The following is a 25,800-nucleotide window of genomic DNA, read 5'->3' as shown; positions in this document are numbered from 1 at the left end:
ATTAGAAAGGAAGGAGGAAGTAGATTGTATAATAGATGAACCATTTACAATGGAAGAAATGAAGAGAGCAATAAAAATGTCAAGATCATCATCACCGGGTAAAGATAAAGTATGCTATGTGATGCAGTTGTAATTCCGATAAGGAAACCTGGCAAGGATCCATCAAAACCCATCAGCTATAGACCAATAGCATTAACCTCTAATGTATGCAAAATAATGGAAAGAATGATAACAGAAAGGTTATCATATGAGCTTGAGAAAAAGGAAAAGATAGCAAATTATCAGAGTGGGTTTAGGAAAGGTAGGAGTACCATGGATGCAGTTGTTAGACTAGAAGGTGAAATAAGGAGAGCCCAGGCAAATAAAGAGGCAGTAATTGCAGTGTTTTTGGATATAGAAAAAGCTTACGATATGATGTGGAAGGAGGGAGTTCTGATTAAGTTACACAAGTTGGGGATTGGAGGGAGAGTTTTCAATTGGATAAAAGATTTTTTGTGTGAAAGGAATATCCAAGTAAGAATAGGATCAGAACTGTCAAGTCAGTATACGGTAGAAAATGGTACACCTCAAGGTAGTGTAGTGAGCCCACTACTATTCATAATAATGATTAATGATATCTTTTTAAAGATTCCAGCTGATGTAGGTAGGTCACTTTTTGCAGACGATGGGGCTCTGTGGAAGAGGTAGGAGAGATGCCTCTGGAACTAAGGAGACGGCATATAATAGCAAATTACTGGGTTAACTTGCAGGGGCATAATGACTCGCACCCCACAAAAGAAGTGCTGAAGGAATGCTGGAGGAAAGAGAGAAGTAAAAAGGACAACTTTGGTCATATAGGGAATAAAACAGCAAAAGAGCTTGGGGCATCTGATATGAAAATCAGCTCTTCAATAGTTCATCCAATCATAGCCCCATGGAAGATGAGATGTCCGGGGGTAGATTGGTATCTATTAGAGATTAAAAGGAAAGAAAAAAGTGCGGATTTGGTTGGGGTGTTTAATGATTATATGACTAAAGTATATAAAAACTATACTCAAATATATACAGATGGCACTAAGAACCCTGAAACAGGGGTAACAGGAATGGGAGTGGTGGTTCCAGCAAGAGGAATTGAAATCAATAGAAGAACATCTAATAACTTAGCAGTTTGTACAGTGGAGATGGTTGCAATTTTAGTCGCATTACGTTGGGTGGAAGAAGCGAAAATTGACAGAATCATAATATGTACAGACTCAGCTTCAGCTCTAATTAGTCTAGTATCGTTCCAGTCAAGTCGACAGGATATACTTTATGAAATTCTCTACTCAGTTACAAGAATAACACACCAGGGAGGACTAGTTACATTTTTATGGGTTCCAGCGCATATAGGAGTGAAGGGGAATGAAAAAGTGGACAAGGTTGCAAAGAAGGCATTAAAGAAGGAAAATGTAGAAATGCAAATAAGAATCAGTAAAGCGGAAGTAAAATGTATAATCTGGGAAAAAATTAACCAGAAATGGCAAGAAATGTGGGATAGTGAGGGGAAAGGGAGACATTTATACCATATCCAAAAGAGTATTAAAGTAAATAAGGTAGGAGGGGGAAACAGAAAAGAGGAAACGGTACTAACGAGACTGAGGCTGGGACACTGTGCTCTAAATAAAACATTAAAAATGGTGGGGAAACATCAGACAGGTATGTGTGAGGAGTGTCAGGAAGAGGAATCGGTAGAACATGTAATTCTACATTGTAGGAAATATCAGAGGGAGAGAGGGATAATGGATAATAGACTAAAGGAACTAGGGGTGCAGAAACTCACTTTAAAAACAATATTAAGTATGAATGATAGAGCTCAGGTGAGAGAATTGTTGGGTTTTTTAAGGGGTACTGGCCTTTATTATAGGATCTAAAGGTAGGGTTTTTTTTTTTTTTTTTGTTTTGTTGTTTCTTTCCTTCCCCCCCTAAATCCCTGGGAAATTGTAGATTATGGTTTACTGACTGATCCACACTCCAGAACAGAAGGTGGCGGTAATGCACCATTAAGCTGGTTGCCAACCGCCGTTAAAAAAGAAGAAGAAGAGGACTCCATGCACCAGGCCGTCCCCGTGGTCTCTCCAGTTCCCCGTGGTCTCTCCAGTTCCCCGTGGTCTCTCCAGTTCCCCGTGTGTTCTCCAGTCCTCCGTGTCGACGCCAGTCCTGTGGCTTCTCCATTCCTCCGTGGTCTCTCCGGTCTCCTGTGGCTTCCCTCCGGTAACTTCCCCAGATCCACTCTACCTATCTCCACACTCTCCACTTCTGGCTGTCATCTCAATAAAGACATTTCCCATCCATCTTGGTGTCGGCTGCCTGTTAGTCCGTGACAATGAAGAATGAAAGGAGGCCATTTTTATCAGATTATATCAAAATGTAGTTTACATAAATCTAAAATACTAAATGGAGTTTTAAGAATTAGAAACAATATGTAGAGTATCGTTAGCATAAGATGATATCACATAGTTCTTATTTTAGATTTGAAACTATTTTTATCTTTATCTTATTCTATCTACGTCAGTGTTGCATATTTGTTTAAGAACCCCAAAAGAACACCACTAATTAATTATTATTTACCTGCTGCATTACATATTGATTGCACTGGTCACTGGTTTTGTTATATTATGATGTTCTGACAAAATGTTGTTATATCTTAAAGGGTATTTTCATATTCACATAGAAAAAAATGTATCATCTGTTACACATGTTTTAAAGAAATGCAGGGTTTTATTTGCTTGGCTTTGGAAAAAAAACAATACCAAAACAAACAAAAAAGACAGAATGAGTGGGATGTCAAATCTTACAATAATGGTAACAGTAACAATGTAGTGCATACATGCTTTATTATGTTCCCCCCATACTGGACCTCTGACCTCTTCATGTGTGTGAGAAATAGGTAAAACAATATCTGTTAGCACAAACAGGACTATCTATAATCCTTTTTCCACTAGAGTCGGTCTTTAAAGCCTTCCTTAGTTCCAGATGACAGAGACTCCAACACTGAGACGCAGGCAGGAACATATTTTCAGTAGGGGGGGCTGCCCTGGACACGTGCATGAGCATGACAGCTTGCGTGCATGTGAGTATTAATGTTTAGAATAAACAACTTACAGATGTTGTACATTTTCTATACTTAAATCTGAAACTCTAATGATGCATCATGTTTCTGTCATAGTTTAGCCACTTCTCTCCTCCTATCCTTGTGTACTCTAGTGTTGCTCTCCCATCCCTGTGCTCCTTGTCAGTCCTCTGTTCGTCTCTCGGTCAGTGTGTGTGTGTGTGTGTACTGGCCTGGGCGGGGCGCTCTGGTTTTCCCTCCTGCTGCTGATCACCGGCACACCTGATGATCAAAAATCAAGCCTCACAGTATATCTACCCGGCTCTGCCATACAACCAGCACCAGATTGTCTCAGTGTACCATTGTGGCCCCTTTGCTATGGCCTAAATCTCAACCCAGTTAAGGCTTTCTTGTTGCTTGGTTTTTTTTTGGAGGGCTACTGTATGACCTTGTCTGTCTCTGCTGCAGATTTACTTCCTGCCGTTGATCCCAGCCATCGTGGTTTACCTGATCTCTGCAGTCTCCTGTCAGCTGCCTTTCCTGTTCTGCCTACTACGCTAACCGAGTCATCTCCAGAACATCCTCTCACTGCCTCCGCCCTCTGAGCCAGGCCGGTCCTCCAAGGGCCGCTTTGGAAGTTTCCCCACTGGCTCCAACGGACTACACCTGCCTCGCCCGCTCAGGAGGAGCATTCCCCTACCAGTGATCTTTTGTCACTTTTACAATAAAGACTGTTTGAACTAACGATCCAGTTCTCCCTCTTGGTTTGTTCTGCCTTTGGGTCTTTTAGATCATGAAACGTAAGTTTCAGATACTATAAATGTCAATCCTGTCTGTCCTCAGAATACCTGTCAGTACTTTCTCCACACAAAGTGTTTGTTTTTATCTCGTCACCTCCAAAAATCAAGGTTAGTTGCTGCTCTTTGTGCACAAGAGGACGCAGATAAAATTTCAACAAAATTTAAAAAAACACCGGATTTCTAGGATAAAACCCGCCAGGCAGCTAAAAAAACAACATAGATGTAGAGATAACATGAAGCCTCACTCTCCTTACTGGACGCTGTGTACCTTTTTTCCATATAGCCTATTTTTAATTGGTTTTGGACTATTTAAAATGAAGAAATATGCTATTTTTGAAATATTTTCCATGCCATTAAGTTATTTTTAGACAGCTCCTATAAACTTTTAGCTGAGGGGAAGGCAGGCAGTCATGTCAGGATGCTTAGTTGGAAAATAATTTGTTTATCCTTCAAATTGACCATATTTTTCATACTTGAACCACATCAGAATAATACATCCATAAGTGCTCCTTACAAAAACTGTTAAAATAATTTTCTTTTATTTAAACTCCTCATTTACGTTTATTTAAAAAGGTAGAATATTTCCATAGTGTTTCACTCTGGCCAGCTGCAGCCCCAACAGCAAGCTGCAGCTGTCACTTCAGTTTCTGTTCAGTCTGACTGAGGGAGGTTTTTGTACGACGCTTTTTCACTGTGTGAACACATACCGACTGTTAATGATGTGTCGACCCACACATATGTAAACTGCTGCATCTTCAGTCTGGACTCCACTGATGGTCAGAGTGAAGTCAGTGTTTGATCCACTGCCTGTAAAACGATCTGGAATCCCTGATGCTCTGCGATTTGACCAGTAAATGAGCAGTTTAGGAGATCCTTCATCTTTCTGTTGGTACCATTCCACAGAGTTAGAATTAATAACAGTCTCACTGATCTTACATCTGATGGAGACGGAGCCTCCCAGAGCAGAGCTCACTGCTCCAGGCTGAGTCACTAAAGTTTAATGATTCTGAGTAAACTACAAAGTCTGAGAAGAATTTATTGCATTTGAATTATGAAGTAGGATATTATCAGCATATTATGTCAGTATAGTATCAGTATCAGCAGCGTGATCTCAAAATATAACATATGTGTTTTCCCACAAACACAAGCTCATTAAAAACATGTAATGTGTTTAGGTTTGTTGAGAAGTAAATATAAATCATGTGAAATTATAATTACATTTGATGTACTTAAAACATAATCTTTAATGAAAACATGAAAATAAATATTTTATTTCTTGTGTTAATGTGTTGGACTTCATTATCAGTCAAACTTGTAAAGTGTCTCTATTTCTGTGCAGCTGTTGATTCAGACCAGTTCCTCTCCAGCTGAGGGAGGTTTTTGTACAGAGAGGCAGGAGACATATGCAAACGTCAGTGACCTGTAGCTGTCCTCTACATATCATTGTGTTTCCTCCTCAGTGAGAGCATGGACTGTTTAAATGATCCATTATATAAAGGGGTGGGATTGAATGGCGAAAAGCTGAGTGAGAGCTTAAAGGTACATGTATTACTGACGTTGTGGGGACATAAATCTGTTCACACAGCCGCATTGTGGGGACTCGCCTTCCTTTTGGAGACAAAACACAAGACCCCATAACATCAATCATTAAATTTTAGCTTCAGCACTTTAGGGTAAGGTTAGGTTGGAGAGCAACGGAAATTGGGGTATGGGTAAACATGACTGTGTGTGTGTGTGTGTGTGTGTGTGCGTGTGTGTGTGTGTGTGTGTGTGTGTGTGTCCTCAGTGAAGTGTATCAGTCTCTGCAGTAGCTTCCAGCTGCAGCAGTCACTTCAGTTTCTGTTCAGTCTGACTGAGGGAGGTTTTTGTACAACGATTTTTCACTGTGTGAACACATCCTGACTGTTGATAATGTAAAACTCTGACAGTAGGAAACTGCTGCACCTTTAGTCTGGACTCCACTGATGGTCAGAGTGAAGTCAGAGTTTGATCCACTGCCTGTAAAACGACCTGGAATCCCTGATGCTCGACTGCTAGTAGCGTAAATGAGGAGTTTAGGAGTTTCTCCATTTCTCTGTTGGTACCAGACTAAATAGTTTGAGCTATAAACAATGTGTCTGGTCCTACATGTGATGAAGACGGAGCCTACCACTTTAGTTTACCTCATATAAACTTTATTAATCTCCCTCTCTCTGCAGTGGGTCGAGTCGTCCCCACCATAACGGTGCTGCCCCCCTCCAGCGAGGAGCTGCAACAGGGGAAGGCCACGCTCATGTGCCTGGCCTACAAGGGCTTCCCCTCAGACTGGAGTCTGGCCTGGAAGGTGGATGGCAGCAGCAGCAGCAGCAGCAGCTGGGAGGAGAGCAGCAATAATTTTTTCATGGATGTTTTTATGCCAGCAACAAGTGTCTTATTCCATATTCCATACTGAATGGAGTTATAAGGATTAGAAACAATATGTAGAGTATCGTCAGCATAAGATGACTTCACATGTTTCTTATCTTAGATTTTACGCAGTTTTTTTCTTTACATCAGTGTTGCATATATGTTTAGGAACACCAAAAGAACACTACTAATGAGTTATTATTTACCTGCAGCATTACACTTTCATTGCACTGGTATTGGTAGATTTTAATCATATTATGTCTTAAAGCAGAGGTTTTCAAAGTGGGGGGGCGGGCTCCTTGGGTACTCCAAACAGTTTCAGGGGATGCTGAGTGAATGGAAGTGAAAAAATACTACATTAGTTATTACATTTGTCATCAAAAGGAGATCACATAAAATAGCTTAAACGTGTGTCATTTGTTTAAAGAAATAGAGAATTTTACTGTTTTTCCCACTTTCCCAGAATCAGAAACTAATAAAAGCCTTAGGACAGTCCTTTTATCTGTGGGAAGACCCACAGTCTCAGACTTTGAAAACCGCTGTCTTAAAGGGTGTTATTTTATTTATGTAGAAAATATTTTATCATCTGTTACCCCTGTTTTTAACAAATGTATGGGGTTTTGTTTGCTTATATTAAGTGTTCTGACATGGTTTGACCTTTACATGGAAAGACATCCTTGACCCTATTTCCCAATCCTAAAGGTTTCACTTGTATCAAGCCAATGTGTTAAATCCTGTCAATAATCTACAAAAGTCTGAAGAAAAACAACATCTGTTAACACACACAGGACTATCTATAATTCCTTTTCCCCTAGAATCGGTCTTTAAGGCCTTCCTTAGTTCCAGAAGGCAGAGACACCAACACTGAGACTCACACAGGAACTTATTTTCAGTGAGGGGGCTGCCCTGGACACGTGCATGTGCATGACAGCTTATGTGAAAGTGCGTATTAATTTTCAGAATAAAAAAAAAACTTGAAACGTGACAATATTACAGCAGGATAAACAATATGATCATATGATATTTAAACATGCAACAACCTCAGCTGCTGTAAACTTGGTCAAAACTGCAAAACTGAAATGAAAAAAAAAATTAAGCATGCAAGCTGAAGATGCATGGGCTGACTAGCACTTACTTTGTAGTGTTTTACTCAACATGCTATTAATGATGCATCGTGTTTCAAATGTCCATTCTGTCTTTCCTCAGAATCAGCTCGTCAGTACTTTTTCTGCACAAAGTGCACTGGATTTTTAGGATCAAAGCAGCCAGGTAGTTTTCAGACTATTTAAAATGAAATAAATATGCCATTAAGTTTTTTTTTAGCAGCTCCTCTAAACTTTTAGCTGAGGTGAAGCCAGGCATTCACGTCAGGATGCTTAAGTAGAAAATCATATATATGTTTATCCTTCAAATTGACCATATTTTTCACACTTGAACAGATGAATGTATCCATAAGTACTTGTACAAAAACTATTAAAATCATTTTTATCAGAGGTTATTCAAAAAGATTAAATTATATTTCCAAAGTGTTTCACTCTGGCCAGCTGCACCCCCCACAGCCAGCTGCAGCTGTCACTTCAGTTTCTGTTCAGTCTGACTGAGGGAGGTTTTTGTACGACGCTTTTTCACTGTGTGAACACATACTGACTGTTGACATAGTGTCGACCCTCACATATGTAAACTGCTGCATCTTCAGCCTGGACTCCACTGATGGTCAGAGTGAAGTCAGTGTTTGATCCACTGCCTGTAAAACGACCTGGAATCCCTGATGCTCTGCGATTTGACCAGTAAATGAGCAATTTAGTAGTTTCTCCTTGTTTCTGTTGGTACCATTCCACAGAGTTAGAGTTAAAAACAGTCTCACTGATCTTACATCTGATGGAGACGGAGCCTCCCAGAGCAGAGCTCACTGCTCCAGGCTGAGTCACTGTATACTGGCCTCTGGACTCTGAGGATACAGAGACAAAAACATAAAGCAGCGTCATGGTTTTGTCGGCTTCATTTCAGAGGGACGGATGTTCACAGAGGAGAGGAGCTTGATTCTCTGGACTTTACCTGTGAAGCAGCAGCAGAGGAGAGTCCAGATGAGGACGGAGATCAAAGTCATGTTTTTGATGAGGAGGATTTCTGTGGCTTCTGTTGTCATGAAGGACAGCTGTCAGTCATCCAGTGTTCAACTCTCAGGACTATAAACTCTCCCAGAGCACTGGAGCATGGTGCTGCTGATGCAAAGTGGCTCTCTATGGAAATGCTCTGACTGACTCCAACAGGGACTTGGATTACTCTGATGATGTTGTCTATTAATGGATAAATTGATACTTGTTTTATTATTCTGTCTGATATTTGAAGTGCAATGTATTTGCAACAATTCAAACAAGGCTTCACAGTGTCGTTAACCAGACTAAAACCCACTTCAATGAATAATCTAGTTGCACTAAAACTTTTAAAAAAAAAATTTTCATTCTCATCAGTTTATGGTAGAAAACTACTCTGCATTACTCTGTATTAAGAAAATATTTAATACGTTTTCAAATTTCAGCTCAAGAACTCGTTTTTGGTTAAGTGTTTAATGTTCATGGCTATTACTCGATCTTTCCCCCAGACTAATGATTTTAAAGTCATTCGACGTGTTTAATTGTGAGAATTTTACCAGTTTGAAAAACTTGTTCAGTAGTTAACAACATTCATTTGAATGTTTCAGAAATGAAGCCTGACTGTTCAGTGATGATTCCTGCTTGCATGAAGAGAACAGACATATATCATCATTTATGAGGTTTTGGATTGAGACAAGACATATTTAAGATAGTCGTTCATCTTATGTGTAATATTTTTAACTTTGAAACTTAGAATGTTTAGTTTGAAATTTAAAACATATGCAATATGTAAAAGTGTGCCACTTTAAACTTTTATCTATAGTACTGAAACCTGTCTGTTGCCATGGTTCAGCAGTGATGCCTGTCTGTTGCCATGGTTACAGAGTTCAGAGGGAAGTGAAATGTTTAAGATGAGTTTCAGTCAATCTGAGGAAGACCAACAGAACCAGTAGCCTCCTCTGCTGCAACCAACAGGGTGGAGTTTAGTTTACCTCATATAAACTTTATTAATCTCTCTCTCTCTGCAGTGGGTCGAGTCGTCCCCACCCTGACGGTGCTGTCAAGGTGTCTGTTGGTTGATTGACAGCTGTGTGGTCCCTGTCCTCTAAGCTGATTGGTGTCTCCTAGATAATGCCCATCCCACCCTGATGGTGCTGCCCCCCTCCAGCGAGGAGTTTCTTAATAAAGAACATAATAATAAACATCAATTCAGTTGTGTCCATATTGTTACAAAAATTACTGCTGTGATGCTGTCTTAATTGAAAATAGTATATTAATTAAATCCTCAAAGAGTAGGTTTATCTCAGGGTCAGATTCGTAGTTATTACTATTTTATAATTTCAGTATTTTATTTTATTCCATCTATCAAAACACACTTATCACAGACTTAGAACTACAACAATGGTCATTTTCCCAACTGTCGTGTTGTCTGTACAGCTGTAAACCAGTGCTGCTCTTTTGTGGAATTGCTGTGGCACTATACAAGTTTTCAAGTCACTAATATAGGCTTTCTCCTCACGCTGTTTTCCAGAGTGATTTATACTTCACAGAAAGGGCATCAGTGACAATCAAGCAGGACATAAATAAGTCTGATTTGAATTGTGCTCTACACTTATACACTTATTGTTGTATCTTATTAGTCTGTTTTCATCTTGGGTCAACAGCAGGTGAAGATGAACTGTCAATGTTGACTATTTGTGTGCAGTACCCATTAGACAAAACAAACAATAAACAACCCACAGTGGAACCACATCATCCTTCAACTTGTCTTTAAATTCCAAATTCACACACAACAAGACACACAACAAATCTCCACTCACCACCTTGCTGCTGAGTGTTAAGTGTCAGCCAACAAATTAGGCAGATTAACACCAACATGTTGTCACTGGAGGGAAGAGGGGATTCAAACCTGTGGGTCAGAGTCTACAGTTACACACACACTCATCTGCTGCAGCATCTTTCCACTGTCTGAGCCCTCAGTGTGACTAATGATGGATCTGAAAGGGATTGACTTGTTTAATGGACCACCAGGGGAAAGGCTGATGAGGATGAACGTCATTTTTAAAGCTCAGTGTCCACCAGGAGCCTCTCTTTAAGACTCTAAGAATACTAGGAACCTCACTTTAAGATTCAACGCTCACCAGCAGCCTAATTTTAAGACCCTTCATCCACCAGGAGCCTCTCTTTAAAGGCATCAGAAGTGCTTGTCAGATGGTCGAGTAGACACAGTGTCTGTGACTAACAGCCAAGACAGGATCTTATCCATGCTTATTATGAAGGTGAAGCATCTCCAAGGTCTTCAGCTTATCTTTTCCCATAAAGCATGCCAGGTCTGAAGGTTAACTGTCATGTCATTGCATAACTTAAACACTCCTTCATACCCATAAATTTCTCCCACAGTGTCTTACTGGTACCTGAAGCAACACGCCCCCACCAACACAGCCCCTTGTTTTAACACACCAGTGTTTTCTGTCTGAACACCAACTAAGACTCCACATCCACTAGGGCCTCCCTTTAGGGCTCTAGACCTGTCCTATATGTAGGCCCTATGTCCACCAGGAGCCTTTTGTTGAGGCTGTGTATCTGGCTTAAAGCTTAAAAGCATTTATTATAATTTTTCTTCCAGCTGCATTATTCTGTAAAAATAACGGGACATTCACATCAGCTGTCACAATATTTTTCTTGTTGTGTTCTCAAAATTAAAAAAAATGTGAAGACAGCCAAAGAACTTAGTTGCAAAACATTCATTATTGAGAAAGGACTCGAGTTATGTTGGTTTTGGTCTCAAGACTCTTTACAAAGACACGACTGTGCTCTGTCTTTGGGGTTGAAAGAAATGAAACAATATCAAATCAATGCTTTGGATGTATGTAGCCACTAGAGACAGAATTTGGTTTTATTGATGTTGTTTTTTTAAAATACAATTGAAGCTGCAGTCCTTCATGTCAGTCTGTCATGATGAAGTCCTTTCTTTGAGTTGTTTAGTTTTTTCAGTTTTTCTAATGGAACAAACAGAGGCAGGCAGGTAAATATAAACCCATCAGAGGGCTCCCACAGCCCATTCAATCCATTACTGACTCTCTCTCTCTCTCTCTCTCTCTCTCTCTCTCTCTCTCTCTCTCTCTCTCTCTAGTATGTTCAGGAAGAAAAAGAAGAGGTAATGGCACAATAAAACAAAAGTCAAACCAATGACATTATCGACACAGTATCAGACCTAGAGACACTTTATTCACCAACTCCTGCAATTAAATTAAGTCTGTCTTTCTGTGCTTTTTTCTACACTGAACAAAAATAATAAATGTTACATGTAAGGTTTGCTCACACGTTTAATTACCTGAAATAAATATTTTTAATATTTTTTTCCCTTTTCTATCAGACCAAAAGTTCTACTTCTGCATTCAAACTTCAAAATATGTTTTGATTTCAATGACTCCCATTGTATTTCCTTTAGCTCCACCTTCAGGACAAACTTTACATTTTAGCAATATTGTCAGTGTGTGGTTTGTTCTGTTCAACATTTTCATATTATGGGGTGTAATTAACATTGCAGGGGATTCTAAGCCTACAGAAAAAATACTGTTGGGGCACCACACATTCTCTCTTTATTGGGGTACTTTTAAAACAGAGTTAAAAGGACAGTGAGTAACACATCATTTTGAAAGCCACAGTCTTTCTGTGGTAAAATCTTATAAGGAAACTTATTGGACAGGCATCTGATTTCCCAGAGAAGGCCGCTTTTTGTTTTGGTTTGGGGTTTTTTAGCGTTTATTATGAGATTAAGAAGAGTCTACAGCCATGCTAGCGGCTTTGAGAGGCTGTACTTAGGCACAGCATGCTAACAGGCTCACAAAGACAATGCTAACATGCTGATGTTTTTTATGTATGTTTATCTTAGTTTAGCAAGTAAACATGCTAACATTTACTAATTAGCACTAAACATAAAGTATAGCTGAGGCTGGTGGGAATGTCAGTAGTTATGCAGGTAGTAAGTATTGAACACATTTAAAATATGACCTGATGATGGCACTAGATGAGAAGTTAAGGGAACACGACAATTATAATAATTCATCACGAAGGGGTCATGAATGTGTGTGCCAATTTTCATGCCAATCCATCCAACAGTTGTTTAGATATTGAACAAAAAACACAAATGAATCACTAGAGTGATTAGGATTCCTCCTATGAGGAACTACTTACTACTTCAATACAGTTTTCCACAAAATATTTTCATAATGCCATTATGAAAGTCTCTGAGCAAAACTGTAGCAGGTAGACCACTGGAATCACCAATAGAGTTAAAGCTGCATCTTAAGTGCATGGCACATTGAGCAACAGTGGTCGGTCAAAACTTCAATACACGGTAAAATGTGCCAGAAGTTCAGCTAATGTGAGACCTCAGCAGTTTGAGTTAGACAATTCAAGTGTGTTCAAGTCTTCCAAAGTTACAGTGTGTGACCAAGAATTGCAGATCTGTTGCCTTAAACATGAAATCAACAGATCAGTGCTTCAGCTGACGATTTCCTTCAGTAACACCTGTTAAAATCGCATTATTATTCATCATGTCGCTTTCATTTGCTGTGTTATGTCAGTAACTGAAACTTGTAGCCACATTACTCAAATCGCATTATATGTAATCTATTACCTTCCAGGCCAATGGCTGCCAATCCTCTTAGAGGATTATCAGGATAAGATGTCATACCCGGTGCTGAACACACACAAACACACACACACACAAACAGTCTCCTGGCTGTCCTGAAGCTTTTCCATTGAGGTGAACTCAGCGCAGGGATGCTGGGACATACAGGGCAACAGGTAAGAATGTGGTTCGAATATACAGGTATACTTCGTGTGTTCCAACTTAAAAATAAAATTCATGTTAACCAAAGGATCATGATTTAATGTTTTAGCTCATTAGTGAATTTGCCAATGCTTTTCATTCCTGCTGGGCACTTTCCAAAGCTTGTCATCAGTTTTTAGCTTGATGGGTTTCCAATGATTACAGCTAATTAAGAAAATCAGCTTGCAAAGACAAATACTTGCTGAAGATAGACACTCACAGAGAATATTTATTCATCTTTAGTTTTATTGTCAAAGTTACATTGCCATTGTGTGGTAAGAAAGTTGAAAGCAGGGCCTGTTCTGAAAACTTTCTCAAAAGACGTAAACACTGAAAAAGACAACATTAATGCCAGACAAGAACGTTGATTCTGCAAAGCACAAGATTACGTTCAATGACAATGTTTTTCACGTCCGATGGCAGATACTGGGAATCTTAGGAATTTTTTTCTGCTGCTGTACGCTCTTCTTAAACATTTCCAATAAAATGTCCTTGTACTGAACTCAGTCAGCCATGTTTTTTTAGTTTAAAAAAGATCTTAATTTACCCAAAATGTATAGCAAATTTGTCCCACTGAAGATAGTAAAGAATCAGACAGCTTGAAGGGGTTCATCTGGACTTTGTTTCATGTCTTCAACAGTTTGTTTCCAGAGATTCACCCAGGTCCGAACCTTTCCTTTGACCTGGCTGGGATCTCAGCTGGATTTCGATCTGTTTTTCAGGACCAGCATCCTCGTCTAAAACTACTCTCTTCACCTCAGTGAGGTTTTTTCACTTCAAGGATTTCAAGGATTTCAAGGTTTCTTTGTTTCACTTTGTTTTGGACAGTTCTTTCCCATCCTGAATCTAAACCTACAACTCAAGCCTAACTTTGGACGAAGTCTGTACCTTTTCTTGCTGCTACGAGGTCTGACCCTGATGTTGATCCTGTAATTGAAACTGATTCTACCGGTGACTTCATTCAAAGTTGCTATGGATAAAAGTCAACAACAAGCAGGAAGGGCGAGTTACTGAATCTTCATGATGAAGTGGCAATCCGTTTTACTGATTTTTGTCTTACTGATTGGCTGGTGTTACCACCCTATCACTGGTGACTTTGTGGCCTCTGATGAACACACAGACGTTGGACATGATGAGGATGTACACCCCAACACCCTCACAGAAATAAACGGGGATGTACTGGACTTGGACATCCAAACAAGCAGGGATGAACCAGACACAAACACTGAAACAAATTGGGACGTACGGGACATCAACAAGGACAACTATGAGGACGCTGACTGGCATCCTTCTTCATCTCTCCTGGAAAGACACTCCAACCGGCCGCCGGATGCCCCACCAATGATACGCAACAGCAACACTGGTGTTGATGACAGCACCAACCAAACCTTCAACCGGACTATTGGTAGTTCAGCAGCACAGTGCGGCGAGTACAGCAGCCAGCTGACGTCTAACGGCCAGTGCCGGCTGATGGCAACGCTGCCTGCAGTGCCAGTGGGAAGGTCACAGAAACGCTGCCCGGATATGTTCCGCTGTACAGATGATGTCTCAAATTGGCTCCACGAGAACCAGAACAGAAAGGAGCAGCTGGAGGAGCTGAGGGAGACAATGTCAGAGCTGCAGGAGGAGCTGAGGAACCACCAGCATCGAGTCAAGGCCTTGGAGATACAGGTACCCTGCTGTTCGCTAGTTTACAGTGAACAATGAAATGGCAGCTTAAGGTTCTTACAGGAATAGTTCGACATTTTGGGAGTTACACTTACTGTGTGTTCAGACAATTTTAGAGGTGGTCAATAAAAAGACATGAGTAGACGCGAATTCACTCAGGGCGCCATGTTTGCACGTGTTGAAAAAGTTTCAACTTGAGTAAAAAAAAATGCCATGCATCCCGTGGCATTATGAATCTATTTCATGACTGTACAGAGATGAGAGGTACATTGAGTGACACTGGAGGGAATTAACAGATTTGAGTTTCTGGTGAGTTCTGAGATCAGACAGAGGCTGAGCCAAACTCAAACACACATCCACACTCCCACAGACACGGTCAGTGCATCCATTGCTAGCTATCTTAAGCTTTGTTTATTCTCGACGCAGTGTGTAGGCTCCGGAAGTCATCGCGGCTCTTGCTTGCACCTCCCAAATTTTGAGACTGGGCACTCACAGTTAAGATTCTAAACTATATTCCAATGACAAGAAAATAAGTTTTATTTAATAGGAGGGGCAGAAGGGTGGGATTACTGAAACATTTTAACTGCTTTATTGGTTAGATTTCATGTGACTACTAGTGCAGGATGAAGTCACTGTTTTCCAGGAAGTTAACCTGTCCACATCTTTAAAAAGTGGTTGACAAATCTGTAATTTTATGGAAGGGAAGCACCAAGATTCATAACAAGAATGACATACACAACAAAAAGACCAAGCTGTTGCTCATTTCATGCATATGGCATGTCAGAGTAAAAGTTTGGTAATTAACAATTTGTGTTCAGAATCAAGACGTTTTCGGCTCCCATCGTGTGTGTTACATAAGCCCTGCCCTCAGGAAGGAGTCTACCTGAGTATCTGTTGATTACTCTAGCTATTTTGAGTTGGTTTGAACGGGGTGTCAAGGAAGCCATTTTGTGAAAAAAGAAACCCATCCACAGAAATGGTGGAGATTCAATCTGCCCAAAGTTTACCACAGTGTATTAGCACCTTGGTCACGCCAATCACATTCTAATCAGGTACTTAACAGTGATGAGGGAGGTGCAGCCAGAAAACAATAGGCCTGATTACTGATTACTGGGCCATCATGGTAACATTTAGGTCAGTTTCAGGTGAAACTAGGCAGGGTAATTAGCAGATACTCAGGTAGACTCCCTCCTGAGGGCAGGGCTTATGTAACACAGAGTAGCTTAAATTTCTGAGTTCCCGGTCCATTTTTTCACAATTGAGAATGACTTCCGGATGGGAGCTGAAACGTCTTGATTCTGAAAACAGCGTCCAGATGACTACGACGGAAACCTTTTCTACGATAGAACACTCCTGGACGAATGTGGGACTACACCGTCTAACAATTTGTGTGTTCATATTACTAATTTGTACACCCAATATACTTATTTTGTAACGTCTATTTAATAATTTGAACCCTTTAAATTACTTTTAACCTTGGATTAATAATTAGTTTTAAATTACTGTACATCCATCTGTAGCATTGATGTGTGGCTAATCAGTCGTTTTGTCTGTTGCTGGACAGACAGACGAAACGCCACACTTTGATCCAGAGTGACATATCTCAAAAGCTATACAATGGATTTTGTACAGATATTCAAACTCCCCAAAAGATGAATAATAATGAATTTGGTGATCCCCCTGACTTTTCATCTAGCATCAACAACAGGTCAAATTTCCAGTTGGTCTCAGTTGAACTTTAATATGCAGGCGAACATAGCATGCTCCCATGCATTTTAGCATTTAGCAGGAGACCAGAGAAATAGCTGACTAAAGATTTATAATAAAATATTTTCAGATACATTTTTAATACTGGAGAAAAAACCCATAAACAAATAGCAATGTGTGTTTTTTGGCTCAACACGGCTGTGAGCATATATTTTTGGACCTTACAATTCAGGAGTTAACGATGTTGAAGATTATAACGCCACTACCTGGCAAACTGTTTGTTGCTTTTATTATGTATGGGATTTGATAATAACTAAATATGTTCATCAAATTCCTGAACAGACAAGATATTGCTAACAAACAGCAACACTGATAATGTTGCTTGTTATTACATGCAGTTTTTATTAAAATAGGGGAAAATATTATTCAGGCAGGTGAAACCCAACACCCTCATTTCTCTCTCTCTCTCTCTCTGTTTATCTCTGCCTGTCTTTATCTCTCTGTCTGTCTTTATCTCTCAGTTTTGACACCCACTAAGCCCTCCTTAACCCTGAATGCTAACAGGATTAGCTGCAGGCCCTTTAGCCAGGGCCCTGCATCCTTCTCTGCCGTCTGCCTGAACCAGAGAGCATTTTTCTGGGCTGCAGTGTCTCCAGGTCGCCCCTGCCATGGTGCCATTGTTTGCTGCCAGAAGTTTATCAGAAAGTCTTAGTAGAGCAGTAGACCATGTTTTCCCTTCAGATTTGAGCATATAAACTACACAATGGGCTAAATTCACCTACTTTTAGTCTCACTAAAACTATTGAGCAGCAGTAGCCATCTTAGCTTTTAGATCTATTGGAATTCACATGAGTTGCTGTGGGCGAGCGACCTTTTAAATTACATATTTAAACATACTATATAATAGGTTTGACACTTTGTAGATACTGCATTTTCCCTGTGCATTCCCTTAAGATTGTCTCAACTTTACCATTTCTGTGCATTAAACCATCTCCTTTCTTCTCTCTTTCTACCTCTCAGGGTGAAGAAAGTGCTAGTTTAAACTCGACCTTTGACCAGCGGTTGCGTTCTCTGGAGTGGCGTCATGCCGAGGCCGACACACTGCTCCACGTGCATGCAACGCTGCTGTACGAGCTGCAGGCGCAGCTCCACAACCTGTCAGCCGCTGTGCAGCACATGAGCCACAACACAGGCTGCACGATCAACGTCATCAGAACTACACCGCTGCTCGGCATGCGAGACACACTGCCACCAGGTACACATGCAACAAACCAGTTATTTTCTCCGATTTAGAGACCCACACCCGCATGGACATTTCACTCCACCTCTACTGGTCCCTGTAGGCTATATTGCCTTTTAAATTATGTCGAGCAGCATGAGCTTCCCAGGAGATTTCTTTATTCTCAGACGTGCACACAAACGTCAGAATAGCATTAATTCACAATTTCTGTCTCCACTACTCATATCTATTTTAATTACTAACATTACAGTATCTTACAGTTTCAGTTTAAAAGATAAACAGACCTTGCATACAACCTTATAAACGAAAGTCTGGTTTACTCCTCAAACAGTTGGTTGGAACTAAGGTCCCGCCTTTGACCAGGCAGATAGCCAATTATAGTTTAGGATAATGTGGTGGCACCTTGTGGGGCCAATCATTTAATTTATGCATTTTACCTAGGTCTCAACAGGTGCATCAAAAATACACTTTACTTACTTACTCCTCTCCTCCAAGTACCATCATGCATTGCAGCAGACCCGCATAGTGTCTGGAGAAAAGGCACTATATATTCTTCCACATAGAAGTGAACAATTTGGGACCAACATCTCAGGTTTATAAACACTCATGGAATGTAAGTCAGTTATAGTGATGGGAGGAGTTAAACATACTATTGATTGATGGTCTTGTAAGGTAAATCGTTGTTGTACAGTGAATTGATTATGGCCAATGATGCAGTTTATTATAGAGATTATGAATGGTGTGTTTACTTGTGGGAACATTGTGCAGTTTATATAAACAACAGCAACACAACAACAACAACTCAGGATTTTTTCACTTTCATTAGGCTTAGTTGACAGTTTTATGGTTCGGTTTCATGATGCCGTGTGAAGCCCTGTCTCTCTTTGTCTCTCTCTCTTTCAGATGGACAGTACCTGTCTTTCTGTCCATCAGACTGTGCATCTCTGTATCACAATGGTGTTCAGCGATCTGGAGTTTACACCATCGTCTTGTCGCCAGGCTCCACCCTGCCTGTCTACTGCGACATGGAGACCGAGGGTGAGACACACACTGTGTATTATATATTCACACGTATATGCAGTATGACAACATGTGTGGGTGCACACAGTGGTTCAAGGTACCAAGGTACTGTATGTACACAAAAGGCATGTATACCTGTATGTACAGTAAATCTGTGAGCTTACATATCCATTACACTGTATGTATAAATATACATGACTCGACGATACGAGGAATATTCATGGCCGGATTGACCCGCTAAGGGGCCAGGACAAAAAGGAGCTTCTTCTCCCAGCCCCCCCCCCATTCCTCCCACATTCCCACACTGCAATGTGTGAGGTCTTACTATGCTGGTATTGTACCAGGCTGCAGGTTTGTTGTGTGGTAATTTGATTAAACACAAATTAATTGAGGAATATGCAACATAAGCACAAAATTGAAATAATGAACATCGCTCGTAGTGATGAACTCACAGAGAATTACCACCCGACTTCAGTTCTACGGAGTGTTTTAGCGTCTTTCAGCTCATTGTTTTGGTTTTACGGACAATTTTACTGTTTTGGTTCAGTCTCACTGCTCTCATCAGTGTTGTTTTTGTCCACAGCACGCAGCTGTTTTCAGCATAAAAGCTCTAAAAACCCACTGTGCACTACCTGCTCAGCACCAAACAGCAGACAGACAAAGTTAGCAACTAGCTGGTGAACATAGTGGAGCATTTAGCAGCTGAAGAGCCAGATATTTCCCCCAGGAGTTGGTGGAGACCAAACCAGACATTCATCAGGTGGACACAAACACAACTCAAAATGAATGCTAATGTTGTTGTTTGCTAACACGCTTGCAATATCAATGTCATAAGGTGATATGTCAGTGTTGTGTTTACAGCAGGTTTAAGGCCTTTATCAAGTCAGTTGACATTGTGCTTTAAGTGCATATCGTGAAACAAATGTGCAGTCTAATTAGCACTAACCAGTTGACACACAGTAAGCCTGGAGCTTTTGGGGCCCCAAAACAGGGCAGATGCCTTTTTCATGGAAGACATTTTGACAGGTCACAGTAGAAAAAGCGTGGCAATATTTTAAACGTGTCATATTGTATGCCTTTGTGTGTACATGTGCGTGCCCCAGGTGGGGGCTGGACGGTGTTTCAGCGGCGCCGCGATGGCTCAGTGAGTTTTAACCGCGGCTGGTCAGAGTACCGCGACGGCTTCGGCAACCCGCGAGAAGAACACTGGCTGGGCAACCAACAGCTCCACCTGCTGTCCAACCACGGCCACTACAGCCTCCGCATCGACCTGCAGGACTGGAGCCACGCCCACAGACACGCCCTGTACCACACCTTCAGGTAGACAGACAGGTAGAAAGAGACTGTGGAAGAAGGATAGATGATATAGATAGTAACAGTTAGAGACACATGTAGAGGACAGGTACTGTAGAGGTCTGTCAAGCTTCGGATTTCTCCACATAGCGAAGCCGTGTGCATGAGGCTAGTAAGAGTGATACTTGGTATACAGAGTTTGGAGGGTGGTTATATAACAAAGACCCATTGTTTTAAAGATTACGATGAATTTTGTAGACTGCTTGTGCAACGTACAAGATTGGAAAGCTTGACAAGCGTAGGAACAGTAACTACGGGGTGCAGGCAGTGAAGGATCACTTAACGTTGTAAACATGTTAACACATTACAGTTTGTTATTGACATTACGGTTTCTTCTCCTCCTGCAGGATAGAGGATGAGGAGAACCAGTACCGCCTCCATGTGTCTGGTTTCAGTGGAACGGTGGAAGATTCGTTCGGTTGGTACCACGACCAGCAGGGCTTCAGCACGCCAGACACCGGCAACATCTGTGCCGAGATCAGCCACGCCGGCTGGTGGTTCCACCAGTGTTTCTATGCCAACCTCAACGGCGTCTACTACAAGGTAGGACTGTCTACAAGAATACACCACAAGATATGGTAGGATGCAGTGCACAAGAACACAGAACAAAGCAGGACCAATATTAACTCAATGTCGAATATATATTAATTATATTAATGTTGAAATGTTTTTCCACCAGGGGGGCCGGTACTCTCTGAAAGCTCAGAACTTGCTCGGGCCGGACGGCATTGTCTGGTTCTCCTGGAAGGATTCAGACTTCTACTCTCTGAAGGCCGTCACCATGATGATACGACCACGCAACTTCAGGCCACGCTTGTCGCCATAGCGATGGAGTGTTTTCCATTAACCAACAAGTAAAACAGTCTGAAGCCCTAATTAATCCGCTGCTGAAAACAAATATCTTTCTGTTTGTGTAACGTTTGCTGAAAACAACAGCGGTTTTTAGAAATTACTAAGCCTTTTTAAAAAATAAAAAATATATCTGTAAGCCTTTTTCTTTTTAGATGTGCGTCTTCAGTAGGAACCACAGACAAGGTAGGGAAGTCAGAGAGTACTGAGAGACAGGCTAACACATTATTGATTTTTGGGCCTTAGAATTTAAGGGCAAAGACTAATGATCACAAGTTAAACTGTTCTTGAAGTTTAAGAAGCAGCACTAACAGAAAGGGGTCAGTGTGACTTAGAAATAAACTGCTCCACCATCCAGTGTCTAATACCTGACCAGTAATTACTTTATTTTACTGCCAATATCCAACTGCCTTCGCGTCACATTTAAAGTGACACCAGGCTGATAATCATTAGTTTAACCACTAGTTTAATTTAATCACCAGTAACAACACCTAACAGTGATGTCAAAGTGTCATGACCACAGCCAGAGCCTGGTACACCTACACAGGTGATTTCACTTATTTTGCATTTGGGTGTAGGAACGTGCAAAATGTGTTTGATTGACATCCTCCTCTCTCTCCTGTTAGCTGTGTTGCACCTGTCAGGGTGAGGCAAATTACACCTTTATCATTCTTATTTTTGCATAGAGTCCGGTGACCTCACGTAATGCCATGGCATCAGATTTCAGGGGTGGAGGTCAGCCAACACTAGATCTTAGCTGCTGGGGATTTACTTTCAACTAAAGGCTACACGACGCTTTATGCATGCAAACACTGTACGCACAAGACATACTGTACATCCCTGTGTGTGTTATCTCATGAAGTGCAAGTGATCTCACACACACGTAAATGTAGGAGATATTTGGAGGCACGACAAACGTTCTGACCAAATAAAAGTAAAACAGTTTCTTTTTCAGTTGGTCTTTTCATGCTCATCAGTAACATTTTACCCACTGTAGATGTCTGGATATGGAGCAATTTTCAGTTGCAGTTAAACATGCATACAGCATACAATGTGCCTCATTGTACGCAACACACACACAATTTTCATCATACATATTTATTGGAACAGTTACAGGTATTTAGTGACACATCTACAGGCTTCTCAAAGTCACCAACCTCCTTAAACTAACTACTGAACAATCAGTGTGAATTCAAGCAGGTCGTTTTCTCAGCCATGCAACCTGCACAGGTGAACCGCCTCAGAAATTACTAATAAAACATTCTTTACAGACAGATGGTAATTCAGAGCGCAGCCAGTCTTGGTGCTGCTGTTGTGTGATAGAGATAATATCTCCTCAGACTGCGGGGGTGACCCAGGAGGTGGAGGGTGTTTATGTGGGGCGCTCCCTGGGGCGGGTGACGTACTGCCACCACAGAGGGGGGAGGTCGCCCTCCTTGCGGGCAGGAGGGAGGGCTTCGGTCTTGGGGCCACCAGCTTGTGTTTCAGCCTGCAGCTGGGCGACCTGGAACCAGACAGGAGGGGACAAAAGTTTACAACAAGGCTGCAACTAACAGTTATTTTCATTCTCAATTCATTGGTATTTTTTTTTGTCTATGAAATGTCAGAGTAGTGAAAAGATTAAAATCACAATTTCTCAGAGCCACAGGCTCATGTAGGAACTATTTTCTTTCTACCAATAGTTCCTACATGAAACTGCTCACAACAAGGTCTCTGGATTATCTTGCGTAACCGGATCATGAACTCTGGAAAGAGACATTGCTATTGAGTTTTCCAAATGTATTTTTTGGTGCTTTGAGCACCACAAGCCGAGCGCCATATAGCCCCCATTATATTCAAAAAATGCAGACATCTCTACGGCCGATATCTTCAAAACTCGGCAACTCACACCAAAACAATCTAGATGGATAAATTGCGCTACAGGTAAGAGGTTTTTGATTTTGGGGTGAACTGTCCCTTTAAATATTAGAAGGGTAAGTGGGTAGTACTGTAATGTCGATTTTGCTTTTTGTATGGAAAATATAATATAGCAAAAAGAAGAGGTGATGTGCCCTGGTGGTTTGTAAAACGTTTCCTGTAGACAGACAGGGTGCTGAATAGCCCACCTCTTTGTCCCAGCTCTGCATTCTCAGTTTCTTCCACTGCTCTCTCTTGGAGAAGTAGTCAGGGTACATGGCCTTCTCTGAGGGGTGCCAGTGGTCCAGCAGCCACTCTGGGACCTACAGGAACAAAGCAGAGCTCAGGACTTTCGTCACGTAACATTAGGGCTGCCAGCATTTTCATATCATGTTTTGATTTCAATAAGTTGATATAATTGTTTCTAATTAGCTAAAATAGGCTACCTGGTAAAAAGTATGAAAGTTTTGAGGATTCAAAATGACAAGTTCATGTTGTTGATTTACAATAAACAAACAACAGAGAGAGATTCTGAGGATAGAATTTCTCAGAATATGTGATGTTTGTAGTAGATGTTGATACAATCCAGTTGCACTTCCCTTACATTTCCAGCAGAGGGCAGTAACTACTTGACAGCAAGTGCAACACACTTTCTCACATCACAAATTATTTGATGGTCGCTATCCAGATAGAGCACATGAAACCCTCCCTCACCTTGTAGCACTCATATCTCTCGTAGGAGGTCCCTCCAGGAGAGTCGGGGAAGATGTAGGGCTGGGGATGTTGGTTGGCCCAGAACTCCTCCTCTCCCGCCTTCAGCATCACCGTGGCCTTCACCATGTCCTTCTCATTCTTGTTCTCATCGAAGCGAGCCCGCAGCATGCAGGCGTAGAACCGGTATTTGTCTCTATAACGGGAAAACACAATAGTAACATTTCTCATATGACATATTACTGACAGAACCGAGGGAGACCAGGATGTGTCCCATAACTGCAAGACATATAATAAGAGAAAAATGTAGAAACAGTATAACCATTAAAATCTCACACAAACAGAAACATACTGTATGTTTGTATTTGTATACATTTATAAACAGTAGGGTTGCAGCTAACAATTGTTTACATTATTGATTAATCTGCACATTTTCTCAATTAATCATTGTCTATAAAATATCAGAAAATAGTAAGAGATGCCCATCACAATTTTCCTCAATTCTTTTTTTTTGTTCGACTAACAGTCCAAAACCTAAAGATATTTAATTTACTATCACATAAGACTAAAAAGCAGAAAATCCTTACTATGGAGAAGCTGGAACTACTAGGGTGTTTGGTTTGTTTTTTTGCTTCTAAAAATGATGAAAATGCTTAGCAAAATATTATTATAAATATTTGCTGATTATTTTTCTGTTGATTAACTAACAAACAGCATTTCTTCCTCTTGAGAAAACACTACGGTGTGCTCCAGCCTCAGTTTGCACTGTAACATTGAGATGTTTGATGCAATGTCAAATTCTTCTTGATTCTTCTTTTCATTTAATTTTCTTTTTTACAAAATAACAATATTGTTTGAGCTTATAACAATATTTAAAATGGTAGAACATTTGATAAATCAGTCAGCCAACATGAGCTTGTAACATATTTCTGTATGGGCAATAAGATAATAAATCAATAAGAAATTGCAGCGCAGAAAAGCCAAATATGTTAACATTACATTGTTTGCCCATTAGAGCAGTGACACGTTTACTTTTTAACTCTAAAATGCCCCAATCAATTCATATTTTGGTATATTATCAAGTTTTTAAACTCTAAAATATAAATACTGGCCTTAAAAGTCCAGTATGGTTCAGGGTCTAATTGAGTTTTTCTATCAAAAACGTATTTTCTTTTATGTGACTACAGCATGCATGCATGCATGCATGCATGCACACACACACACACACACACACACACACACACACACAGTATATTTATATCATACCTTAACAGAGCACAAGATGTCTTTAAATGTCTCTGCCTGACCAGCAACCAACAAAAACTTCCAATTATTCAGTTCATCTTATGGAACAGAGTTGAAGCTGTGACAAACGCTGATGACTTAATCGGTTGCATGATTGATTGAATCTGAATTAATTATCATCCTGCTGATGTCAGTAAATCGTGCAAGAACTAAACTTCATGATATTGCTGTGTGGAGCAAACTTTTACATAACAGTGTTAGGAGTGATGGGCAAATGACAGCTGTCATCTGTAAACACCTTACCATTAAATTAAATAACATTATGTATGAACATTTCTGACTAATGCATTCACATTTTAGTTCGTCTGTCCTGAGACTAGGAGTCAAGTTTAGGTAACGTTATTGCTCTTACTTCACTGTTCACAGATATCGACGCTAGCTGGCGCCCGATACAAGTGTAAATTATCAACTTATCTTTGACCAGTATAATGTCTACAATTAACAGGGCGGTGTCAGGGATATATTCGTGTTTGAATGAAGAGTGGATGAGCTGATGAGGGTAACATTAGGTTATTTTGCTGTGGAACTGACTGACTTGAGGAATGAGTGACCTGGCTAGCAGCAGCTAGTAGTTAGCTTAGCTGTTAGCTTATCAGCACAGCAAACAGACTGCACAGCGAATTCTGAATTTTTGACTAATCACCATAGAGCTTAAACGAAGACAACTCTTCTTACCTAAAGATGCACCATGACTCGAGATGTCTAAGTGATTTCTTGTAAAGCCGCAACACTTTCTGCTGGTGAGTAAGATAGGCAGAGGCCATTTTCGCCGTCCCCTGTCACCTTCTCGCCAAGCAGCGCGGAGGATTCTGGGACTTTGTGGCGATTGGACGATATGACCGTAAATGCCTTCAAAATGCGCAAACATA

The 25,800-nt window shown here is 40.7% G+C and overlaps 2 protein-coding genes and 1 gene segment (V, D, J or C); 1 reads left to right on the top strand and 2 right to left on the bottom strand.

The window, feature by feature from the left end:
* Positions 1–7,854: 7,854 nt before the first annotated feature.
* On the bottom strand, positions 7,855–8,557 carry LOC122864313. The segment is given in 2 exon segments: positions 7,855–8,200; positions 8,308–8,557. Coding segments are annotated over 2 exon segments (414 nt in total).
* Positions 8,558–13,065: 4,508 nt separating this feature from the next.
* On the top strand, positions 13,066–22,242 carry LOC122864287 (angiopoietin-2-like). 2 transcript variants are annotated; one of them, XM_044171612.1, is made up of 7 exons: positions 13,066–13,157; positions 13,905–14,853; positions 17,578–17,812; positions 18,701–18,835; positions 19,921–20,137; positions 20,518–20,713; positions 20,850–22,242. In XM_044171612.1, the coding sequence occupies exons 2-7, from the start codon at positions 14,203–14,205 to the stop codon at positions 20,994–20,996; spliced, it is 1,581 nt and encodes a 526-aa protein (XP_044027547.1). In that variant the 5' UTR covers positions 13,066–13,157; positions 13,905–14,202; the 3' UTR covers positions 20,997–22,242. The 2 variants fall into 2 exon arrangements, with proteins under 2 accessions (XP_044027547.1, XP_044027546.1); XM_044171611.1 differs by having other exon boundaries at positions 13,079–13,157; positions 13,823–14,853.
* On the bottom strand, positions 22,102–25,762 carry ndufb9 (NADH:ubiquinone oxidoreductase subunit B9). Its single transcript, XM_044171616.1, has 4 exons — positions 25,607–25,762; positions 23,630–23,822; positions 23,125–23,238; positions 22,102–22,523 (listed from the first exon to the last, which is right to left on the bottom strand). The coding sequence occupies exons 1-4, from the start codon at positions 25,693–25,695 to the stop codon at positions 22,392–22,394; spliced, it is 528 nt and encodes a 175-aa protein (XP_044027551.1). The 5' UTR covers positions 25,696–25,762; the 3' UTR covers positions 22,102–22,391.
* Between the last annotated feature and the right edge of the window lie 38 nt (positions 25,763–25,800).

The sequence above is a fragment of the Siniperca chuatsi genome, linkage group LG17, assembly GCF_020085105.1.
Source record: "Siniperca chuatsi isolate FFG_IHB_CAS linkage group LG17, ASM2008510v1, whole genome shotgun sequence".
NCBI lineage: Eukaryota > Metazoa > Chordata > Actinopteri > Centrarchiformes > Sinipercidae > Siniperca > Siniperca chuatsi.
The sequence above is the reverse complement of the archived record's forward strand: the minus strand, read 5'-3'. Positions and strand labels throughout refer to the sequence as shown.

Bases quoted from the DNA above. Each gene is read 5' to 3' on its own strand.
- LOC122864287 (XM_044171612.1), top strand. From the start codon at position 14,203: ATGATGAAGTGGCAATCCGTTTTACTGATTTTTGTCTTACTGATTGGC. The intron at 18,836-19,920 runs GTGAGACACACA...TGCGTGCCCCAG, and splicing joins CTGCGACATGGAGACCGAGG to GTGGGGGCTGGACGGTGTTT. The intron at 20,714-20,849 runs GTAGGACTGTCT...TTTTTCCACCAG, and splicing joins TCAACGGCGTCTACTACAAG to GGGGGCCGGTACTCTCTGAA.
- ndufb9 (XM_044171616.1), bottom strand. From the start codon at position 25,695: ATGGCCTCTGCCTATCTTACTCACCAGCAGAAAGTGTTGCGGCTTTAC. The intron at 23,823-25,606 runs GTAAGAAGAGTT...TTCCCGTTATAG, and splicing joins GAGTCATGGTGCATCTTTAG to AGACAAATACCGGTTCTACG. The intron at 23,239-23,629 runs GTGAGGGAGGGT...TTGTTCCTGTAG, and splicing joins AGAGATATGAGTGCTACAAG to GTCCCAGAGTGGCTGCTGGA.